This window comes from Ursus americanus, chromosome 2 (genome assembly GCF_024610735.1).
Source record: "Ursus americanus isolate L20-20 chromosome 2, mUrsAme1.1.p, whole genome shotgun sequence".
NCBI lineage: Eukaryota > Metazoa > Chordata > Mammalia > Carnivora > Ursidae > Ursus > Ursus americanus.
Genome location: NC_142128.1, coordinates 45,823,756 through 45,845,219, shown reverse-complemented (window position 1 = coordinate 45,845,219; position 21,464 = coordinate 45,823,756). Strand labels below are relative to the sequence as shown.

Sequence of the window (21,464 nt, the reverse complement as noted above, 5' to 3'; positions counted from 1 at the left end):
ACTCCCACTCCCACGCTTCGGAGCGTGCGGCTGGGACACGCACTGAGTGTTGCACTTTTATTTGGGTAGGGAGGCATGTCAAATGAGCCAGGAGGCCTAGAGCTGGAGCCTAGTCCAGCTGGTCCACCACCACCTCCCCTTTCAGCTCCCAAAGGAGATATCCGGACACAGACTTTATGATGATTATATTTTTTTCAATGCCAGTGCTGCTCAGCCCTCAGCATAACTTCAGTTTTCATGAAATAAACAGTGACTATATAAAATTCCACCTTTCTGAAACTGAAATCTGAGCTCAGGTGAAAGTTTCTTCTTTCCCAAGAAGCTGAGCCTGTGTTCCATCAGGAGAGTCAAGGTTCTCCAAGTGAGGGGAGCCATACCTGGGTCCTGCCTTCAAGTCACAGCCACACCAGCTCACGGTGGGAGTCTCAACTCCAGAAGTCAAAGTCTTAAGACAGTGGGTGGCCCAGACTGCCATAGAGGTCAGGCCTACGGTGCTGGAACACAGGCAGGTGTTGGCGCAACTGCCGCAGATAATTGAGGTCAATTCGGGCAAGGCAGAGGCCTGGTCCTTCAGGGCAGCGGGCCACCACTGTTCCCCAGGGATCCACCACCATGCTGTGGCCATAGCTCGCTCTCTTCTCGTGGTGGCGTCCACACTGTGCTGCAGCCACTACGTAGCACTGGGTTTCAATGGCACGGGCCCGCAGCAACACCTGGGGACGAGGAGATGTGTGTTCACCTAAGTAGGTAGCATCTAGTGGGAAATTGATAGGTGCTGAACATTACAGGCCAGTCTACTCATTGTGACCATTCTGATAATTGCCTGGGAATGATTTACTGTTAATTATTCTTTAACATAATGAGAGGCAACAATCTAGGGAATGAATTTTCCCACTAGGTGGAGAGGGGAAGAAAACCCTTCAGCTGATAGGGCCAAGGGAGGAGAATGAAGTTAAAAGAAGGCCTGTATGTTTGTGCGTGTGCCTAAAGACTGATTTACTTGAGAGGGGGAGAGAGCACAAGTGGAGGGGCAGAGGGAGAGAGAATTCCAAGCCGACTCTGTGCTGAGCACAGAGCCCAACGCAGGGCTCAATCCCACACCCCCCAGATTATGACCTGAGCCGAAACCAAGACTCGGGTGCTCAACGGACTGCACCACCCAGGCGCCCTGAAGGCCCTATGTTTTGAAGAGGGTCCACTTACCTCCCAGTGGGCTGGGCCTGTAACAGATCCAAAAGCTGAAGGGTAGGTAAGTATTTCTGCTCCAGCCTGAGCCAATGCCAGAGACAGTTCAGGAAATCGCATATCGTAGCAGATCGCTAGACCAATCTGGAAGGAAAAACAGCCTAACGCCCCTGTCCTGTTTGTCATAGCATCTAGTCATACCCACCATCTTCCCCACTCTTTAGGGCTTTCCATCCTCTATTACTCAAGGTATGTCTAGTCTCCCTCTTGTTCCTCTTCCCCACCTCATCCCTTCACAACTCCCACCTTGCCTGCTGGTGTGCTGACAGGAGACTCAAGACTGGGCCCAGGATTGGTAGAGTTGCTCTCACGCATAGGCCCCTGTCCTGGAATCTCCACATCACACAGATGGGTCTTCCTGTAAGTGGCCACTACTGACCCTGGAATAAGAGGGAGAAGGAATACTCAGTGCTGGTGCTCTAGAAGCCCAGCTTAGTTCCTCTCCTCCCAGGGAGCTAGCTTATAAGCTATCATCAGCACAAACACAAACTCTTGACTAAGGAAATGGAGTTGAGAAACAATTTTGGAAAATGTTAGTTTAGGAAGAAGAGCCTGGGAAGAGATGGCTAAAGAGTTATGAAGTCTCACCCTTGTTGTTCAGAAGCACATGACAATTGTAGATTTTCTGAGTCTGCTCCCAGTCTTGGCCTCGCTCGTGGAAACCACCCAAGGACAGCCAGAGTCCACATTCCCTGGGGAAAGGAAGGCAGGGGGGAGAAGGCAACACTGACAACTCTTCTCAATGTTCTACCCTCCTATCCAGCAATTCGGGGACACTGCCAACAAAGAAACTACCTTTCCCTCCCCCTTTCCCCAATACCTGGCAAGCTGGGTATATTCTCCCAAAAGGTTCCCACCCAGTGGCTCAGACAGGCGTAGTGTCTCTGCGGGGTCCCTTGCAATGAAGTCAAATGCCTCAGGCAGGAAAGCGAGGCAAGCACCCAGTCTGGCAGCCTCTCGAACAAGCTCAGCGCATGTTTTAAAGTTCTCCTGCTTGTCTGGTGTTGATGTTACCTGGCACACAGCCACCAGCGGCAGTTCCCAGGAAGAAGAGGAGATAGCCATGGCTCTGGGCCTGTGAATGGCACAGGCAGGACTCAGATTTCCCAGCTTGGGGAAATGGATAAGGGTCTCCAATGGGGAGGCAGGAGGGCTGCACAGCCCTTTGATTTCTCCTCTTTGGAGCACCCGCTGATGAAATACTCTGTGGATGATTGGCACCCCAATGTTTCCCACCATCTATTCATTTAACAAACATTTCTTGAGCATCTACTAAGTGCCAGGCACCGAGGACAGAGCAAAACATGTTACCTGGGCTGTGCACAAAGTACTGAGAGTCGAGGTATCCGGAGTCCAGGACACAAAAGAAGGGACAGGAGCTCGTGAGGAGGCCTGATGATGAAGCCCAGCCTGAGGAAGGTGAGAAATCAGGACACCAACCGTTCCCTCAAGCAGTGTATTTCTAGGATTCTCCGACTTCTCTCTTCCTACTGTGAGGCTGAATCAGCCCCCCCCCCCCCGTAAAACCCCTCATGTCTTCAAAACACTCTTTACTGTAAGTAATTATGGGCTACAGGAAGATATCATAAAGTGGGAAGATGTTAGAAAGGGCTTTGCTCGGCACCTGAATACCTCAACTTCCAGTGATCTCATACTAAACTGAAGCCCTTTTCCCCTGCGGAACGTAGCCGCGGTTCAAAGTCATCTCCAAGAAACTTCCTTGCTTTGCCCAGCCTCTCTTCTTGACTGTACACCTGCACAGCTTTGCTGCTCAAAACATACTTCCCCCCTTACCCCAAAATCTCTGACGGGAAGTTCACCTGCCCTCGTTCCTCACCACCCCGTGGGGGGCAGAGGGCACTGGCACCCAGACAGATCCCGCCCGCGCCCCACTCTCCGGTTAACCCGTCCTTTCCGCTTCTCCCAGAGGCAGTGTCTCTGTTGCACAAGTTAAAGCACCGCAGGTGGAGTTCACTGCGGCCGACGCGATAGGAAGTAGGTCCTACATGAAGATACAGCCAAAACCATCCGCAGGATCCGAACCGAAGAGCGGCCTGGAAGCAGAGACTCCGGGGCGAGTGGGCGGTAACTTCCAGGCCGGATGTGACGCACGGCGGGGCGGAGCTGCGCACGCCGGAAGCCCAGCAGGCGGCGAAGATGGCGGAGAGCAGCGGTCGTGCCGGCAAGAGCAGCGGCAGCGGCGCGGGGAAAGGGGCGGTGTCGGCAGAGCAGGTGAGGAGCGGAGAACACGAGGGAGGGCAACCGGGCCGGGTCCCGAGTCGGTGAGAGGAGAGGGTGGAGCTTGTGGCTGGTGCAGGCGTCCCTCCGGTCCCACCTTTGCGAGGCCGCCCAGAGAGGGGAGGGTCCTTGGAGAATCTGGCCGAGCCCCCGGGGAGAGAGCGGGAGGGTTGGTAGGTGAAGGCCACGCCTCCCTTGGGGTGTTGGGTGAGCCAGCAGGAGGCCAGAGCCCCGAACTGCGGGATGTGGGAGGATGCACAGCTGTGAGGGGAGATAGGTCGTCTCTTTCCCCACTTCTCCGCACCCTCAAACAGGATAGGCTGGGCTAAGCAGCTCGTAACGAATCCCGGGGGATAGTCAACGGGCTGGTTGTGTGGTCTGTTACGTGACCCTGAAACCACGTTGACAATCGCCCTCACTCTGCAGAGCCACGTGACTCACGTACTTGAACAGTCTAGTGTTCATACTATTTTGACTCGCAAGTCATTATTAGATTGAATTTCTTTAGCGACCAGAAACCCTTTTCTGACTCGCGTTTGCATTTCCCCCAGTGTCTAGAATCGGGAGACGTTCGATAAATAACTCAGAAAGCCTTTTGTGGCATGGGAGCCATGGTTTGCTAATGGTGGGGCTAGTGTTTTAATAGAGGTGGGAAGAAATCTGCATAACAGAAAGGAAAACATAACAGCTGTTTTAATTACAGGTTCACTTATCAGTTATTTGTTGAACAGTTACTACAGGCAAAGGTATCTGCATAAAGATTTTTCACATTGCCCTATTCAGTCAAAGAGCTCATAGTAAAATAAGATCTACAAAATGCTAACATGAGGCGTAGGATGAATGTCTTAACAGGTATAAAGTGCTGTGGGATTTTGCAGAGGCGGTAAAGGACAGTTTCTGCCCCCAAGTGGTGGTGGGGGGGTTGTGGTGGAAGGGAAGGGAGAAGGGACCTAACACTTATTGAGGCTCTACCATGTGCTAGGCCCTCTGCTTGATACAGGGAGATGGATACATGAAATAGACCTCGTTTTAAAGATCGCTCACAGACTCATTTGAGAAAAGATCAAACAGTAAAGATGTACAATATTCCACACAGGCCCCTCTTTATGGTAGCTAGAGGAGGGACCCTCTGACTAAGCAGGAGGTTATGGGATTTGAGGAGTGGGTGGGAAAGGGGAGCTGTGGTATAGTGGGGTGGCTAAGAGCCTAAGAATTGCTTTGGGGTTTGGCAGATTGTGTTTTTATTATGTGTAGATGACCTCCCATGAGTTGCTTCTCTCACCTTGCCCTCCTGTAAAAATATAATGGTGCATACCTCATCACTATTTTGATTATTAGACAAGAAATAGACGCAGAGTGTTTTTGCGCAGTGACTGGAACGTAGTATGTTTGTTTGTTTTTCTGGAAGAGATAATCCTTCAGTTCTAAAGGATGAGAGAAGTTAGTGAAGCAAAGAAGGAAGTGGAGAATTTCCTACCTAGAGGGACTCATATGCTTAAAAAGCACTGAGGCATGAACCTGTCTGGCATGTTTAGGGCGCAGGTAGACTTAAAGTATGGGATGGAATGCAAGCCTTCAATGTGAAGAAAAAAGGATAGGAATCCAGGATGTTCTCAGATTTCTGTCTTTGATGGATGCTGGTGTCATAGGGAATGTAGGAAGATAGGAAATGTCTGGGGGTGGGGAATAAGTTTATTTTGGGGTTTTGAGTTTGGGTTTCTTGTAAGACATTCAAGAAGAGACATTTTAGTAGTCAGTTTAACTTATAAATGTTGAGTTACAGAAATCTGAGTCAGAGATACAGATTAGAGAATTGTAAGCTTATGGATGGTAGACGAAGTCATGGTTATAGGTGAAATCATCTAGGGTTTGTACAGAAAGTGAAAAAAGAAGCAGAAGAAGGGTGGAACCAATATTTAAGGGGTTTGGAGAAAGAGAAGAAGCCCTCAAACTGAGCAGCTGTGATAATTGAGTTCTGAGGCTGTTCTTGCTTAACATTGTGTGGCCTTTGTGTTCCAGAGAGAACACCGGGTAAAAAATATAAGATTTATTGGGGTGCCTGGCTGGATCAGTAGGTAGAGCATGTGATTCTTGATCTTAGGGTTGCGAGTTCAAGCCCCATGTTGGGCCTGGAGCTTACATTAAAAAATATATATATATGATCTATCACTCCTGCAAATGTGATCTACATATGTCCCTTATAAACAAGATGGAAGGAAGTAACACATTTATTAGGCATTTTACTTGTTTTGTCTTCTGTTATTTAATTACTGCTATTTGGAGTAAGTTATATTGTCCTCCCTTTAAAGGTAAGAATATTTGAGTTTCAGAGACGTTAGTTAACTTACCCAAAGTCAGTAACTGGAAGAGCAGGGCTTTCAGTTGAGTGAATGATTTGAGAATCAGACAGACATATTTTTCCATTTATACACGATCATATTAGAGATATTTGAGCTGAGCCTGAAGGGTTGAATAGATTTGAACAGGTGGTAATGGAAATAGAATATAGGGAATAGGATAAGAAGAGGAGAGCTAGGGAAAGCACAGGCTGACATGAAGTGCAGTGACTGGTTAGTTTAGCTAAATCATGAGGTATAAGAAAGATGAGTCTTTGCATGGCAAAGAATTCGGAACTTTTTAATGTAAGCAGTGAGGGAGTCACAGAAGGATGTATGGTATACTAATGTTGTTTTTCTGTTACATAAAACAAGACGTGTTCATTGTGGAAATGTAGAAAACACAGGAAAAAGTACAAAGTAAGAAGTAAATTGCCCGTGATCCTAGTATCCAAAGATAACTACTATTACCATTTTGGAATATATCCTTTGATACACTCCGAAGGAGGTTTCTCCCCCCCCTTTATGATTTTGTATGTTGTGTAGAGGAAAAGGGAGGACATGTCTTCTTTACATATTTATATACTTTATAATATTAGTATTATACAGTGTATATCATTTTGTAATCTGTGTTCTTTTTTTTAAAAAGATTTTATTTGAGAGAGAAAGAGCGTGAGACAGAGAGAACATGAACAGGGGGAAAGGGCAGAGGGAGAAGCAGATTTCCTGCTGAGCAGGGAGCCTAATGCGGGACTCTGGGATCATGACTTAAGCCAAGGGCAGACGCTTAACCGACTCAGGCACCCAGGTGTCCCTGTAATCTGTGTTTTAAGTCTAATATATCATGAACATTTTTCTGTGTCATCCAAGTGTTAGGAAAATTCGGTTATCAGCAGTGTATAGGATGAATTTGGAGAGTCCCAAAATAGGGAGGTTATTTAGAAGACTACATGAATAGTGCAGACTCCATAGGTAATGAAGGCTTGCACTAGGGTGATGTCAGTGAGCCTAAGAAAAATTGCTGAAGTAGGTGCAACAAGTTTGGCAGTTGTTGGGATGAGGGTGTGTTCAAAGATGAAACCAGGGTTTCCTACCGGGAGGGTAGAGTGGTGTCATTAACAGAAATAGGGGAGACAGGGGCGCCTGGGTGGCTCAGTTGGTTAAGTGGCTGCCTTCGCCTCAGGCTGTGATCCCTGGGGTCCTGAGATCCAGTCCCGCATCGGGCTCCCTGCTCCACAGGGAGCCTGCTTCTGCCTCTGCCTCTCTCTGTCTCTCTTGAATGAATAAATAAAATCTTTCCAAAAAAGAAGAAATAGGGGAGACAAGAAAAGGAGCAGTTTAAAACAGGGTAAAAGATGATGAGTTCAGCTTCAAATGACCTGAGTTTAAGGTATCCGTAGGACATTTAAGTGAAAATGTTCTGTACCAATAGCTACTATTTATTGACAATCTGTTGTATACTGGATATTGTCCTAAGTCCTTGAGGTAACTAATTGATCTTCACAACATCCTAGGAGACAGATATTATCTTTGTTATTGGTGAAGAAACAGATTCAGGAAAGAGGTAACTTGCCCATGGTTAGACTGTGAAGCCGTTTCTGACCGACTTCAGAGCTCTTTCCTCTAACTTGGAAGTATGGGTCTAGAATTTGAGAAGGCCTGGGTTTGCAGGCAGTAGAGTAAAGGCAATTGTTGAAGCCATTGAAGTAGCTAAGATACCAGTTGAAATAGTCTAGGTAATAAAGGGAGAAGTACAATGAAAAGAATCTTAGATCCTGTCTCCATTATGGGGATGAGAGGAAAACTTCAGAAAGAGGAAAGGAGTGTTAAGAGAGGTAGGAGAACCAATGAACCAAAGGGTCCTGGAAGCTAAAAGAGAGAGGAACTTTCCTTGTATTGGGCATTGGACATGTTCCCTCAGTTTAGTTCTCATTGTTACCCTGAGGCAGTGGTTCTCATCCTGCTGTGATTTCACCCCGGGAGAAATTTGGCAATGCCTGGAGACGTTTCTGGTTGTCACCAGTAGGAGCTGCTACTGGCTTTTAGTGGGTAGAAGCAGAGACATTGCTAAATCTACAATGCACCCGACAGCCCCCCAAAAGAAAGTATTTTCCTGCCCAAAATATCAATAGTGCTGATGTTTAGAAACCCTGCTGTATGGGGGCGCCTGGGTGGCACAGCGGTTAGGCGTCTGCCTTCGGCTCAGGGCGTGATCCTGGCATTATGGGATCGAGCCCCACATCAGGCTCTTCCACTATGGGCCTGCTTCTTCCTCTCCCACTCCCCCTGCTTGTGTTCCCTCTCTCGCTGGCTGTCCCTATCTCTGTCGAATAAATAAATAAAATCTTAAAAAAAAAAAAAAGAAACCCTGCTGTATGATATATGAACTCCATTTTATAAATGAGGAAACCAAGCGAACAGTTACGTAACTCGGTCATATAGCAAGTGAAGAGTGAAACTAGGCTGTGGACCCACGTCAGACTCAGAAGTTTGGGCTCTTCCCACCCTACCATGTTGCTGCTTAAAGGAAGAGAGTTTCAAGAAGCAGAGTGAAAATTGAGAAAAGATGGTGGAATTCGGTAACAGTTACATCGGGAGGCCATTCATGATCTTTGAGAGGATAGTTTAATAAGTAGTAGTAGTTGAATAGCTAGTATAGAGAGAAGACGATTTTAAGTGGGTTGGGAGTGAATGGGAGGTGAGGAAGTAGAGGCAGTGAGTGCAGACTCGTCCTAAAAAAGGAAAATGAAGAGAAGGGCTGAGAACTGTTATTTGTTGGAGTAGTAAGGTCAAGGACGTTTTCTTTTGTCTTTTTTTTTAAGAAAAGATTTTATTTATTAGAGCCCGTGAGCACACACAAGCAGGAGGGAGGAGCGGAGGGAGAGGGACAAGCAGACTCCCCACTGAGCAGGGAGCCCGATGACGTGGGGCTTGATCCCAGGACCCCGAGATCATGACCTGAGCCAAAGGGAGACTCTTAACCGACTGAGCCCCCCAGGTGCCCCTGGTCAAAGACATTTTCTTGATAGTTGAGTATGTTTGTCAGGAAAGGGGGCGCTGAACTGAAAGGAAGGTATTTAGTGAGTGACACCCCAGAAAATGCTTTTCCAGATGCATCCAATCATAATTCTTAACTGTTGTTCTGTTCTTCACTGAACCCAATAAGAGTAAACATCATGTAGGTAAGAAGACCAAAGGACATTTTGGAGGTAAAGGTAATGATTGCAGATTTTTCCTGAAGTTATCAACACTATATGGTATTAGCTAAATTTAAAAAAAAAGAAAGAAAGGAGGAGGAAGGAAGGAAACAGAAAAATAAATCATACAGAAATAGTTTGACTTTTTTTTAAAAAAAGATTTTATTGATTTATTTGAGTGAGAGAGAGAAAGCATGAGCAGGGGGAGCAGCAAAGGGAGGGAAAAGCAGACTCCCTACTGAGCACAGAGCCTGATGGGTCCTGAGTATCATGACCTGAGCCGAAGTCAACCACTTAACCAACTGAGCCACCCAGGCACCCCTGACTTTCTTTTTTTTTTTTTTCTTTTAACGATTTTATTTTTTAAATAATCTCTACACCCAGTGTGGGACTGGAACTCACAGCCCTGAGATCAAGACTCGCACACTCTTTGACTGAGCCAGCCAGGCGTCGCCCCCTAGTTTGACCTTGATGAGAGGTGATATAGGACAAACCAGTAATAATACATCAGTAGAAAATGGATTCTTAGAGTTCAAGAAACCTGGGTAGATGGACCAGTTTGCTGTTATTCTCTCTCTCTTTCTCTCTCTCTCTCTCTCACACACACACACCCCATACCCCACCAGCCTTGGTCTACTGATGTATGAAGTGAAGGTACATGTCTTATAATGTGTTTTTGTTTGTTTTAGAATTAAATGAGATAAAGAGTAGCAGAGTGCCTGGCACGTAGCGGTGTTCTTTTACTACAGACTGTGGGAGGAACGTGCAGTAATGTAGGACTGTGGAAAAAACAGGTATTTTAAAAGAGGTTGCATTTGCCATATTTAAAATTTCAAAGAAGGTAACAATAAAGATTAGAAAGCAGGCTGCGTGGTTGAAAATTAGGAACGCAATAAAATTGGAAAAATTTTCTGTCAGAAAAAATTTAAGGAGGGCGCCTGGGTGGCTCAGTCGGTTAAGCGTCTGCCTTTGGTTCAAGTCATGATCCCAGGGTCCTGGGATGGAGCCCTGTGTCGTGTAGGGCTCCCTGCTCAGCGGGGAGTCTGCTTCTCCCTCTCCCTTTGCCCCTCCCCCTCCACCTGTGCTCAGTCTCTTGCTTTCTCTCTCCCAAATAAATAAATAAAACCTTTAAAAAAATTAAGAAATTGATATGCTTTATTTTATTTTTTTTTTTAAAGATTTTGTTTATTTATTTGACAGCATAGAAGGGGGAGAGGGAGAAGCAGGCTCCCCACCGAACAGGGAGCTCGATGTGGGGATCGATGCAGGGCTAGATGCAGGGCTTGATCCTGGGACCCTGGGATCACGAACTGAGCCAAAGGCAGACGTTTAACCATCTGAGTAATGCAGGTGCCCCGATATGCTTAATTTTATTATTTTTTTAGAGAGAGAGAGATGGTGCCACATACACTCGAGGGATGGGGAGAGGGAGAGAGAATCCTAAGCAGGCTCCACACTGAGCACAGTCTGACGTGGGGCTCCATCTTACGACCCTGAGACCGTGACCTGACCCAGAATCAAGAGTCGGACACTTAACTGACTAGACCACCCAGACATGATACGCATTTATATGTGAGCACATAGAAGGAGTTAACATATGGAATGTGTTAACTAATTTTATTTTGGTAATCATTTCACATATGTACATGTATTAAATCATAATGTTGTATACCTTAAACTTACACAGTGTCATGTGTCAATTATATCTCAGTAAAGCTGGGGGGGAAAGAAGAAAGCCATGTCCTGTATAAAATTGTTTGTATGTGCCAATTATGAGAATGTAAGGAGCTCTATATAGTTACTAGGATTGAATGTACTTTTTTTTTTTTTAAGATTTTATTTATTTATTAGACAGAGATAGAGACAGCCAGCGAGAGAGGGAACACAAGCAGGGGGAGTGGGAGAGGAAGAAGCAGGCTCATAGCGGAGGAGCCTGATGTGGGGCTCGATCCCAGAACGCTGGGATCACGCCCTGAGCTGAAGGCAGACGCTTAACCGCTGTGCCACCCAGGCGCCCCGGATTGAATTTACTTTTGAACAGGATAAACAGCTGGTATTTTAATTTAATTGGATTCTTTTTCAGTAGGGATGTTTACATGGAAGACGATGATTTTAGTAGGGCTGAGAGAATCAACACTGGCCTGGCCATCCGTGCTCATACCAGACAACTTTAGGAGAGCAGGGAATAAGGGAAAGAGAAGGAAATTTAGTTCTAGCCACAGGGGAGAAGACCATTAGAAAAGTTGTATTTTAACCGGAAGAATGGGGGAATAAATCACAGCCTTTCTGTCTTCACTATGTAGCAGACCCCAGAGGTGGCAGGTTAATATCAGTTTATTTTGCATCTAACTTCCGGTTAGGTTACAGTTCGCTGCTAAGAGATTTCATTTCCTTTAAGCGCACCAGTGGCTGAAATTTTCCATAATAACTGTGGATAACTCATACATTTAAATAGATTTATTCTAGTTTGACTTTTGATTACAAGTTCATAAACTGGACCAGGAGGAAATAGGGGTTGTTAATTAGCAAGAATGTTTGAAGAAAAATTGGAATGAAAAAAAATATCTTTTTTGCCTTTAGTTGTGTTAAATTCGTGGTCGAAAAGGAGAGTCTTACTAATTACTAAGGAAAAGAAGCTCAGGCCTCTCTTAAGCTGATTTCATTGGCGTGTATCTAACAACATACATCCAGAAGAGTTAGTTAGTTTAGGTGCTAGGAGAGCATCTAGAATCTGGTTCAGTTGCGGCATTTTCTTGGGTGAAATTATTTTGGTCTGTGACACTGACAATGGAGGAAAAGCGAACTGTAAAGGAAATAGTTTGGTATAGGCAGTGGAGGCAAAGGAAGATTGGCTTATAGACAGGTTAGATTTTCAAGGCATCTGTTGGAACGAGTGGACGGAGTGGACGGAGTTGGAAGGGTGGGGGCCGGGCGAAGGCAGCGCGCCGCTCGAGGGGCAGATCCTAGTCAGACCTGTTCCCTGGCTCTTTGAGCAGTAGAGGGATGTAGGGGTGGCACAGGTCAGCCCTTAGGATCTTACTAGCTGTAGATGAGCCTTGCAGAGAGAGCTAGAGATAAAAGAGCCTAGTAAAGATGAGGTGGTTGGTCATTAGTGGCAGTGAGACTGGACGTGATGTGAATGGAGTGAGAGATTCGGCAGCAGTTTGAGTGGGTGGGCTCACCGCTTGGGGCCGAACAGGAGGGGCCGGAGTGGGGGCCACTGTGGGTTTGGAGAGAAGGCCGTGATAGTAGTTAACGTACTTCACTGCTTGCAAAGTCCTTTCGTACTAACTGGTTCACATGATACAACAGCTCGACAGAGTAGGTGCTGTGTGCGTTTCGCAGGTGAGGGGCCAAGGCTCAAAGACAGGAGCCCCGTGGTTCTCAGTTCTGGCTGCACAGTAGAATTATGTGGGAGAGCTTTTAAAGATACTGAGGCGTGGGGCATCTGGGTGGCTGAGGGTTAAGTGTCCCACTTGTCTCACTTTTGATTTCGGCTCAGGTCGTGATCTCTGGGTGCTGAGACCGAGCCCCAGGCTCCGGGCTCAGTGCCAGTCTGCTTGGGATTCTCTCCTCCTCTGCCCCTCCCCCGCGCGCATTCGCGTTCTCTTTCTCTAAAAATAAATAAATAAAATCTTTAAAAAAAGAAAGAAATACTGAGGCCTGGGCCTCACCCAGTGATTGTGCAATTGTTCTGAGGCGCCACTATTCACGCTCCCCTAGGGATTCTGATGTGTAGCCAGGGTTGGGAACCATACGGTTAAATGTCCGAGGCCATGGAGCCCGTATGTGGCAGAGACAAAACCTGAAACCTGGTCTTTTGTCTCCAGGCCCCAGGTTTTCCTTTTTTTTTTTTCCTCCCACCCCACCTACCCCCACAGTTTTCTTTCCTCATTACATTCTCTACCTTTCATCTGATGTTTCTCTCCAAACCCAGTCCTCAGAGCCCTGTGCTGGAGGTCCCGGTGGTGGCAATGGCAGGACCCAGTCTGGTTTTCACACCGTTTTAATTCCTGCTCCATTTCTGGGGAACAGGGAGCTGGTGGTAATCATTCCTCTGGGCCTTTACATATGTTACTTCTTACGCCTGTCTTGCACCCCTTCCTCCCCCAGTTTCTCGTCCTTCAGGCTTCGTGAAGGCAGTGTGTCTCCGCAAGCCTGTGTTAGTTAGGGTTTCTAGGCTACGGAAACGGACTCTGGCCAACTTTGTTTTGTTTCTTTTTAAGTAGTGTTTTGGAAGGATAGTGGATAGAGAGTTGAACACAACGAAAAGAAAGGTTCAAAAACTGGGTCACACCAAGTTCAAGAACTAGGGCAGCTTTGGGGGTTTCAGGAAGAGGGACGGAGGATCTTCTCTGCAGGACAGCTCGTCGTCTTCGCTCCCGCTGTCTTCTGTCCCTGCTTGTCTCTCCCCCAAAATCAGTTCCTGTACAGAGACTCTGGTATAGAACAGGTTACTGCCCCCCTGGTCAGGGAGCATGGGTCCTGCGAATAGTAGCCCCACAGGCACCCCTCCGAGCTCAGGAAGGGCAGTTCCCCTGTGGCGGCAATGCTGGGCAGACCCGAGCGAGTTACTCACTACAAAGCCTTGGCCGGCAGCTTTCTCTCCCTGCAAGTCTGAGCTCGGGTGCGGGCGCTCGGAGCCCTCCGCCCGCCCTGTAGTCCACACGCCTGTCCCTCAGCACGCGGAGGCGGCAGGAGGGAGGGCAGCGTTCCCACACACAGTAGGCTCTCCGTAAGTGCAGTGAATGGCATTCCAGGCTAAAGGTGGAAATCACAAACTTGGAGTCTACTCCTTTTCCAAGAGCTGGCCCTCCCGTGTTGTTTCTGGAGCCTCTGCCTTGCCCACCGCCTCCTCTCGCACTTGACTGTTTCTCGTCTCCTAAGGTTATTGCTGGCTTCAACCGCCTTCGGCAGGAGCAGCGGGGCCTGGCATCCAAAGCAGCTGAGCTGGAGATGGAGTTGAATGAGCACAGGTGAGGAGGTTGGGGAGCAGCAAACGGTGGGGGTTGGCCAGGCCGTTTTGTGCCGGACGGGTGCGGTGGGGTGGGGCCGAACCCTCAGCTCCGCCTGTCGTCCTGCCGCAGCCTCGTGATCGACACCCTGAAGGAGGTCGATGAGGCCCGCAAGTGCTACCGCATGGTTGGAGGCGTGCTGGTGGAGCGGACAGTCAAAGAGGTGCTGCCTGCCCTGGAGAACAACAAGGAGCAGGTGAGCAGGAATGCCCGAGAAGCGCTGGGCAGCCAAGGGGTGCGGGAGGGGAGCCGACATGTCGGGGACGTGGTGTAGGCAAGTGGGTAGGAACCCATGTTGAAGACAGCATAAAAAGCCTGTTAGCCTGTGCTGCTTATGCTAAGTCTAGACTCAGGCAGGAGTCGTTGCGGGCTGTCAGGCCTTTTCCCTGCGCTCTGTGACCTGGCTGATCTGGGGGAGAGGCGGTGGGGAGAGCTGTGTTTCTCACAGTGTAGTCCATGGATCCCTGCATCCGGGTTACCCGGAGGACTGATTTAAAAAGCAGTTTCCTGGACCCAGGAGGTGGGGCCTGTGAGTGGCTTTTTTTTTTTTTTTTAAAGTAATTTCGGCGCCCAGCGTGGGGCTTGAACCCACAACCCCGAGATCAAGAGTCGCATGCTCTACCAGCTGAGCTGGCCAGGCACCCTGTGGAGTAGCATTTTAGAAACAAACAGCCCACGCGTGGTTCTTACGTGCATTAAAGTTTCTAAATCACTGTGCTTGAGAAAGGCATACTCTTAGTGTCCGGGCTCCCATATCAGTACTTGGTGAGGCTGGAGGTGCCATCCCTCCGTCACCTCCCCCAGTCAGAGTCCATACCAGGCAGGGGAAGGGAGTCCTGAAATCCTCATCTAATCCCTGTCTCTTGCCCTCCAGATACAGAAGATCATTGAGACACTCACACAGCAGCTTCAGGCAAAGGGAAGAGAATTAAATGAATTCCGGGAAAAGCACAACATTCGCCTCATGGGGGAAGATGAGAAGCCAGCAGCCAAGGAGAACTCGGAAGGGGCTGGGGCTAAGTCCAGCTCAGCCGGAGTGTTGGTCTCCTAGGGATCAAGGCCTTTGCATTTTTTTTTTCTACCCTGACTCCCACTTCTTCTAATTTCTCTTTATTGTTATTATTATTATTTTCTCTGCTCTTGTAATATTTTTTTGTTAATTAAATGTTTTGGTCAGAATGCTTAGCTCTAGCCTGAAGCTTTCTTCCAGTATTAGGGGTGGGATCTGCATGAGGCGTGGAAAGCCTATGACTGGTGGGTTTGGTTCCATCAGGCTAATGGCTCACGATATCAGAGGAGGTCCCATATTTTATCCTTTCCCTTGCAAATAAAAATGTGGCTACTTGTTGACTGCCCTCCCACAAAAAAGATTGACAGACAAATGTTGACTCTTAGATTGAAATTTAATCAGCGCTTGAAATGAGGCGGATAGCTCTGGTGGTAGTGTGCTGTGAATCTGCAGCAGAACAGAGGCCGGGCACTGTGTCTTGAACTACGCTTTAGATAAATAGGTCCAGGATGCAGACCTGTGGACTAGGTGTCCTGCCATCCTCACCAAAACCCCCAACCAGGTAAAGCTGATCGTTCCAAAGGCAGGTGCGATGGCCCACGCGTTTCAGCCCATGGTCTGCACAGGGGAAGTGGAACCACAAAGAAGGGGACTTGCCTGTTGGGTAAGAAAGTGCTCTTGGAGGCAGTAGCATTTTGGCTCCGTGGGGCTTCCGCTCCTCACAAGACCAAAGGTTTGCCCTTTCTTTTCTCCTCACTTGGTTGGGGGCCTCTTCACAGTTTACTAGTCTGTGTATTCCTTTAACTTGGCAATTAATTTTTGCCCCTCCCTACCCCATCACTGCATCCTCTTTCTGCGACTGCAGGTTCTTCCGTCTTCCCCCCTGCTCCCCCCCTTCTCCCCTCCTCAGCCAGCCAGCCCTCACGGGTATCATAGATGTAGAGGTCATTGCAGATGGTGTCTCTGGCTCTGGTCAGAGTTTCTCCACCAAACAGCACAGCGAAGGGCCCCACCACAGAACATGAGTGATGCCGCAGTCCCCGAGGCCCCTGCCGGGACCCCTGCCCAGTGCTCACAAGCCTGGCAAGCTGTTCCATCAAACGGGGGGCAGCAGGTGGTTCCTCCTTCGGGGAGAAAGAAGGGGTTGGCTGGAGGGATTTGGGCCTCACCATTTTAGCCCCCTTCCACCCTCAGCAAGATGTGAGCAGATAATACCTTAATCTTCCCCTGACTCCAATGCCCAGCTACTTCTGGTTCAGGCGAGTTGCAACCCCCAAAGAGCAGCAGCTGGTGAGCTGGGTGGGGCCCCGCAGTCTGGAGCAGGGCCGCGCAGTGCCCCGAGCGGGAGGCTGTGTGGCAGCCCTCTTCCTTATAGCTGTGGGTATGCACAAGTCCGGGCCTGAGTTGGGTTTTCCGGAGAACAGAAGTGCGGTACTGCCTGTTCCCCAGCCCCTTTTGTGGCGAGCACAGAAAGGAGGCAGGGACTGTACCGCGGGCGGAGGAGAAGGAGGGGGATACCAGCAGAGAGCGCGCGGCGCTCACCACGGTGGCTGCCGGGGAAGGAGGGTCAGGACGTGGACAGGGTGCCCGCGGTTCTGCTGAGCCTTCGCTTTTCTAGAGCACAGGTGAAGGAAGGGTGAGACGTTTGGGGCAGGGGGTGCCATACCAGTACGTGCGGGCGCCGGGGTCCAGCCTCAGCGTGTAGATGCTTCCGTAGCGACGCTGAGTGCGGGTCCCGCCCTCCCGGCCTGCCACCCGCAGCTCTCGGTCCGAGACGCGGGTACAGGTGTGGCTGCTGAGGCCGGCGGGGAGGCGGCTGCCGGGGGCCGCGCTCCACGCCTCCCACGCCCCGCGCTCGGTGTCCAGGGCGGCCACCGTGGCCAAGCGGCGCGACCCGTCCCAGCCGCCCACCACGCAGAGCCAGCGTCCGGCCACAGGCGCCGCGTCGTGGTGACTGCGCCGCGGGCCGCCCCGGGCGCCCATTTGCACGGCCTGGCCCGCGGCCGGGTCGAAGACTACCGTGTCGCCGCTCGGCTCTGTCGCCCCTCCAGCCCGGAGGCCCCCCACCAGGTAGAAGCGGCCCCGAAGCTCAGTGCAGGAGTGGAAGGCCCGCGCCAGGAGCGCGTCCCGAGCCACTGGCCGCCAGGTCCAGCCCGCGCCCCCCGGGGGCCCCGCCAGCGCCATGTCACCCCCACCCCCCACCCCACTCCCGGAACCGCCGGGGTCCCTGCCTCCAGCCGCCGCCGCCGCACCACCGGCAGCACGACCGCGGCAAAGTGAAGGTCGCAAAGCACCGGTTACCGTGGAGACAGGAGACCTGGGTAGCTGCCGGAATGGTCACCGTGGTGACGGCATCTGGGCGAGGGCCAGCAGAATCCTGAAAGACTGTTAACCTCAGAAGTCGCAGGGCAGCCAGGTCCCCCGAAGGACCCGTTATCAAAGCTGCGAGCTGATTTGAGGTGCAAGTGTGGCTCTGCTGCGGCAGGAGGGACACCCGTTTCCAATTCCACCTGCCCTCCCCAGCGATGAGTCAGAGGGGAGGCCGTGAACGGCCGGAGCACTGGGCTGGGAGTCAGGAGACTTGGGTTCTGGTCCCATCCGTGCCGCTGACTCTCAAGGGGAGTCTCTCTAGGCCTCCTCAGCTTTCTCATTTATGAACTGTGCGGTGGGCTTTATGTGTTGGGTGTTTTTCAGAAGACGTTCCCAGCTGGAGCCTCGAAGGTCCTGGGATCTGCTGGGAGCGTCCTTTCTGCTCTGGCCACTAGAGGGTGGTAGAGCCCGCCTCTCAGGGCACACCGTCATTGTGTGTGTGTGGTTGGGTTGGGGGTGAGGGGAAATGCTTAAGCCTTGGAGAACGTTTCACTACGGAGTCCTGGGAAGAGTAATTCGTTATTTCAGCTCGCCTCTTAGGCTCATACGGTGTAAGGAAACTGAGGTACGGTGGCATCTGGTACTGGAGATGAAGGGCAAGGAGTTTCACCGATAAGATCCAGGACAGAAGCTGCCCAGCCTAAGAAGCCGGATGGGGGTGTAGTAGGTGGAGGGAGAACTACAGGGTCCCGCCCCTCCCTGGTATCTCCCTTTTATTCAAGCCAAGTCCCTGTGCCTCTTCCCAACTCTGTCCCTCCAGGACCCAGTGAAGAACGAAGAGGCCCAGATCCAAGCTGACTAATTTCAGCTACAGGAGGAAATGCAGACAGATTTCTACTCCCAACACAGCTGGGGTGGGGGTGGGGGGGGGGTTCGGGACAGAAACAGGACATGTGTCCCCAGTGCCAGGCTGCAAATGGGAGGGATGGCTGCTGCTTTTGCCTTTGGTTTCTACACATCAGCTCATTCCCCATCATGCCCCAGGAATGCAGGCATAGAGAGTGACCAGGCCGCAGTGGGGACGGACAAGTAATTCAGGGGTCTGATAGCACAGGCCCCCTGACCCTAACTTTTGGTCCTCAGAGTAAACAGCATGGAGAGAGTACGGGCAGGAAGGCACAGAGAGACCTGTTTCCCACTTGCTCCTGAAGCCGAGACCCAGTAAGAACTTTGACAGTCTCTGCCCACTTATTTCCAGCTTTCCTGGGGTCTAACAGAGAGGATCTTGGTTTTCCCAGATCATGGTAACATGGTAACAAAACCTCGTAAAAAATCACCAACTTTTTTTTTTTTTTTAAGATTTATTTATTTGAGAGAGAGAGAGCACGAGTGGGAGGAGGGGCAGAGGGCGAGGGAGAGAGAGAATCTGAAGCAGACCCCTCACTGAGCGTAGAGCCAGACGTGGGCCTCCATCTCATGACCTTCTGATCATGACCTGAGCCCAAACCAAGACAAGAGTCAGACGCTTAACCGACTGAGCCTCCCAGGTGCCCCCCAAATCACTAACTTCTATCTAATGTCCCTGACTGAAGTCTGAAAGCCAGCCTTCTCATAGACTTCTCTGACCAGCTCGCCTCCTAACAGCTGGACTCAGGTCTGTCACACTCCTAGGATTTAGGCAAGGAGTTGCGTGGGGGGGTGGCCCTTGGTGGCCTATATGCCCTTTTTGCCAGACTCATTTTCTTTCTTTTTTTTTCCCCCAAAGCTTTTATTTTTCAAAGTAACCTCTACACCCAGCATGGGGCTCGAACCCACCACCTGAGATCGAGTCACGTGCTCTGCTGACTGAGCCAGCCAGGCGCCCTGGGACAGACTCATTTTCTGCCTCTCCTGGGTAGAACAGGGAACTGCCCAGCCCAGGGGCCTTTCCAGCTTCTCTCTCACAGCTGGGTGTTCCTTCTCCCAGCTTCCACTCTGACTCTGCGTCCTCAGCTGTTCGCATTTCCCTTGGACATCGAGCCTGGACCTCACGCGCTCCTTGGCCATCCCCCCTCCAGTCCCATCTAGTAGCTAGAGGCGTTTATCAGTTACATAGACCCAGGCGAGGAGCTGCTCGGGACTCCTACCTCCTCTGGCTAGTTGGAATCAAGCCCATATCTTGGAGGAGGCAGAAAAGAATCCAGGGAAAGAGAGAAAGAGAGAGAGAGAGAGAGAGAGAGAGAAGAACAAGACAAAAAAAGAAAGAAAAGCCAGTCTGCCTTGGCATGACATGTACTTTATACCCCAGAGCACCATTTAAAGTGGTCTGCGGATGGCCCTGTCTGTGCTCCAGAAACTAAGAGACATGAAGATAAAGTGAAGGGTAGACCTGAAAGGGGACTGTGTGAGAACAGGAGAAGGGCAGCCAGAAGGGCTGCTGCTAATATCCAGGGAGAACCTCTGGGGGGGGGGGGGCGGGGGGGGGTTGGCGGCAGAGCATCCTGAAAGTCTCCCAGTCCTGACAGGGTCCTCTGAGTTTGGCCTCAGGTGGCCATTTCCGGTGAGCGAGCGTGCCTACAGCCCAGGTTCCCAGTCTCAGATGTCCGTCCCAGCCCCAGATCGATATCTGCTCTCTCAACCCTTCACAGAACTCTTGCTCTGTTTTCTCCTCCCCTTAACTTCACTCTGACCCCGGAGCCATCCTGGTTCTCAGTCCTGTCTCCAGACTTCCTCCATCCCCTCTGCCTGCGGCCCCCAGGGTTTTCCCACCCTCTCGGCTCCTCCTGTGTTGTCCTCTGACCTGCGTTTTCCCCCAGCTCGTTCTGGCCAGTGGACTGCCTGGCCCCGTGCCTTCCTGGCCCTAATTCTGGCTCTTTGCTCTTAGTTCAGCCAGAATAAGGACATGGGGGAGCAGGACGGAGGAATGGCCGGGAAAAGAGACGGCCAGAGGCCAGATCTTGAGAGCTCGTCCGATTGAGACGTGAGCGGGAAGGAGTGTGGGGGTAGAAAGGCGGAACTGTGAGCGGACGGGGTGGAGGGGAGAGGCGTCAGGCGGGTTGGAGAGCGGTGGGGAGGTGGGCTGAGGATGGGGAAAAACTCGAATTGTTGAGGGACTTGGTGATACTGAGTGGAAAACGTCATCGGGTCCACATTGGGTGGTTGAAATTGAGAGCAGGAGAGGAAAGTAGGCGGAAGGGGCAGCCGTGGGCAAGGAGGCGTTCAGAAATTTCTCTTTGGGTCTGTGTTTCAGACTTTGTCTCAGCTTCTCCGCCTCTCTGAATTACGCCTCACCGTTCCTCCGTGCGTGTCTATTTCTGCCCCCTGCTCCTTTCTTCTTCCACGCGTCTGCCTGTCTCCCTGTGCCCTGAGATCTGTCTCACCAGGTCTACTTTTGTGTTTCTCTCTCTGAGTCTGCCCTTCTTTCTCTCCCTGTCCTGCTGGACAGAGCCAACCATCTGACTGTCCTGCAAGGAGCCTTGGAACCTTCCAGGAGGGGCCAGGCTTCTCCCCTTTGGCTGTGTTGTAGACGGTAGTCGGTCCCCGGGCACAGTCCTGCGGTGTCGGTTCCTCATGAGGACCTGAGTCAGCTTCAGTGTATGGGCCCTTTCCAGGGAGTAGGATTTCCCCACAGAAGACCTTAGAGCACGGAGGCCTGGGGCCAGGGAGGCTGGCAGGGGGAGTTAGACTCGCCACTGCTCCTCTACGCTTTCCTTCTAGTTCATGGACCAGGGCTTCCCTGATCTTGGAAACTATCACAGGAAGGAACTCTTGCTCTGTTTCTTGCTCCCTAGCCCTTTTTTTTATGCCACTTCTAGAATTGAAGGAGAAACAGGTTCAAAAAGGCTTTAAGGTGATGCTGGAGGGCAGCGCCTAGGGCTGCCTGCAAGGAAGGCCTGCAGTGCCTCTTGGGGTGGGTGTGGAGAGATGCTCAGGAGGGGGTCAGGGGCCTGCCCTGCTCGGCTTGCACCCCTGCTCCTGACACAGACGGGGACTTCTCCCAGCCTCGCTGTCCGTGGGGCTGCAGACTGAGGCGGGATAGGGGCCCAGTCTCCCAAGCGCGGTGGGAGCCAGTTGTGCTGCAGCAGGGCCTTGGGGGCTGTCTCGGAACTGGAAGACTGGGCTCCTGCTTCCTGGG

General features: G+C 50.7%; 3 protein-coding genes across 7 annotated transcripts; 1 reads left to right on the top strand and 2 right to left on the bottom strand.

Moving 5' to 3' along the window:
• Nucleotides 1-168: 168 nt before the first annotated feature.
• Nucleotides 169-3,347, bottom strand: NIT1 (nitrilase 1). Of its 5 annotated transcripts, none has more exons than XM_045783812.2 (7): nucleotides 3,252-3,347; nucleotides 2,557-2,655; nucleotides 2,066-2,320; nucleotides 1,834-1,937; nucleotides 1,492-1,625; nucleotides 1,204-1,329; nucleotides 169-713 (listed from the first exon to the last, which is right to left on the bottom strand). In XM_045783812.2, coding segments are annotated over exons 1-7 (987 nt in total). In that variant the 5' UTR covers nucleotides 3,254-3,347; the 3' UTR covers nucleotides 169-446. The 5 variants fall into 5 exon arrangements, with proteins under 5 accessions (XP_045639768.1, XP_045639770.1, XP_045639767.1 ...); XM_045783814.2 differs by having other exon boundaries at nucleotides 2,260-2,320; XM_045783811.2 differs by having other exon boundaries at nucleotides 3,040-3,301.
• A 7-nt stretch (nucleotides 3,348-3,354) lies between these two features.
• On the top strand, nucleotides 3,355-15,216 carry PFDN2 (prefoldin subunit 2). The gene is made up of 4 exons (XM_045783821.2): nucleotides 3,355-3,477; nucleotides 13,904-13,992; nucleotides 14,104-14,227; nucleotides 14,906-15,216. Exons 1-4 carry the CDS (start codon nucleotides 3,403-3,405, stop codon nucleotides 15,080-15,082), a joined length of 465 nt encoding a protein of 154 aa, XP_045639777.2. The 5' UTR covers nucleotides 3,355-3,402; the 3' UTR covers nucleotides 15,083-15,216.
• A 199-nt stretch (nucleotides 15,217-15,415) lies between these two features.
• On the bottom strand, nucleotides 15,416-17,744 carry KLHDC9 (kelch domain containing 9). Its single transcript, XM_045783815.2, has 4 exons — nucleotides 16,707-17,744; nucleotides 16,256-16,415; nucleotides 15,966-16,164; nucleotides 15,416-15,697 (listed from the first exon to the last, which is right to left on the bottom strand). Exons 1-4 carry the CDS (start codon nucleotides 17,222-17,224, stop codon nucleotides 15,531-15,533), a joined length of 1,044 nt encoding a protein of 347 aa, XP_045639771.1. The 5' UTR covers nucleotides 17,225-17,744; the 3' UTR covers nucleotides 15,416-15,530.
• Between the last annotated feature and the right edge of the window lie 3,720 nt (nucleotides 17,745-21,464).

Excerpts from the sequence above, each read along its gene's own strand:
- PFDN2 (XM_045783821.2), top strand. The coding sequence starts at position 3,403 with ATGGCGGAGAGCAGCGGTCGTGCCGGCAAGAGCAGCGGCAGCGGCGCG. Across the intron at positions 3,478-13,903 it reads GGGCGGTGTCGGCAGAGCAG|GTTATTGCTGGCTTCAACCG; the intron begins GTGAGGAGCGGA and ends TCGTCTCCTAAG. Across the intron at positions 13,993-14,103 it reads ATGGAGTTGAATGAGCACAG|CCTCGTGATCGACACCCTGA; the intron begins GTGAGGAGGTTG and ends GTCCTGCCGCAG.
- KLHDC9 (XM_045783815.2), bottom strand. The coding sequence starts at position 17,224 with ATGGCGCTGGCGGGGCCCCCGGGGGGCGCGGGCTGGACCTGGCGGCCA. Across the intron at positions 16,416-16,706 it reads CCCGGCGCCCGCACGTACTG|CTATAAGGAAGAGGGCTGCC; the intron begins GTATGGCACCCC and ends GCATACCCACAG. Across the intron at positions 16,165-16,255 it reads GGAGTCAGGGGAAGATTAAG|GAGGAACCACCTGCTGCCCC; the intron begins GTATTATCTGCT and ends TTCTCCCCGAAG.
- NIT1 (XM_087855782.1), bottom strand. The coding sequence starts at position 3,273 with ATGGTTTTGGCTGTATCTTCATGTAGGACCTACTTCCTATCGCGTCGG. Across the intron at positions 2,656-3,220 it reads TTCCTATCGCGTCGGCCGCA|GCTGGGCTTCATCATCAGGC; the intron begins GTGAACTCCACC and ends CACCTTCCTCAG. Across the intron at positions 1,938-2,065 it reads GAATATACCCAGCTTGCCAG|GGAATGTGGACTCTGGCTGT; the intron begins GTATTGGGGAAA and ends TCCTTTCCCCAG.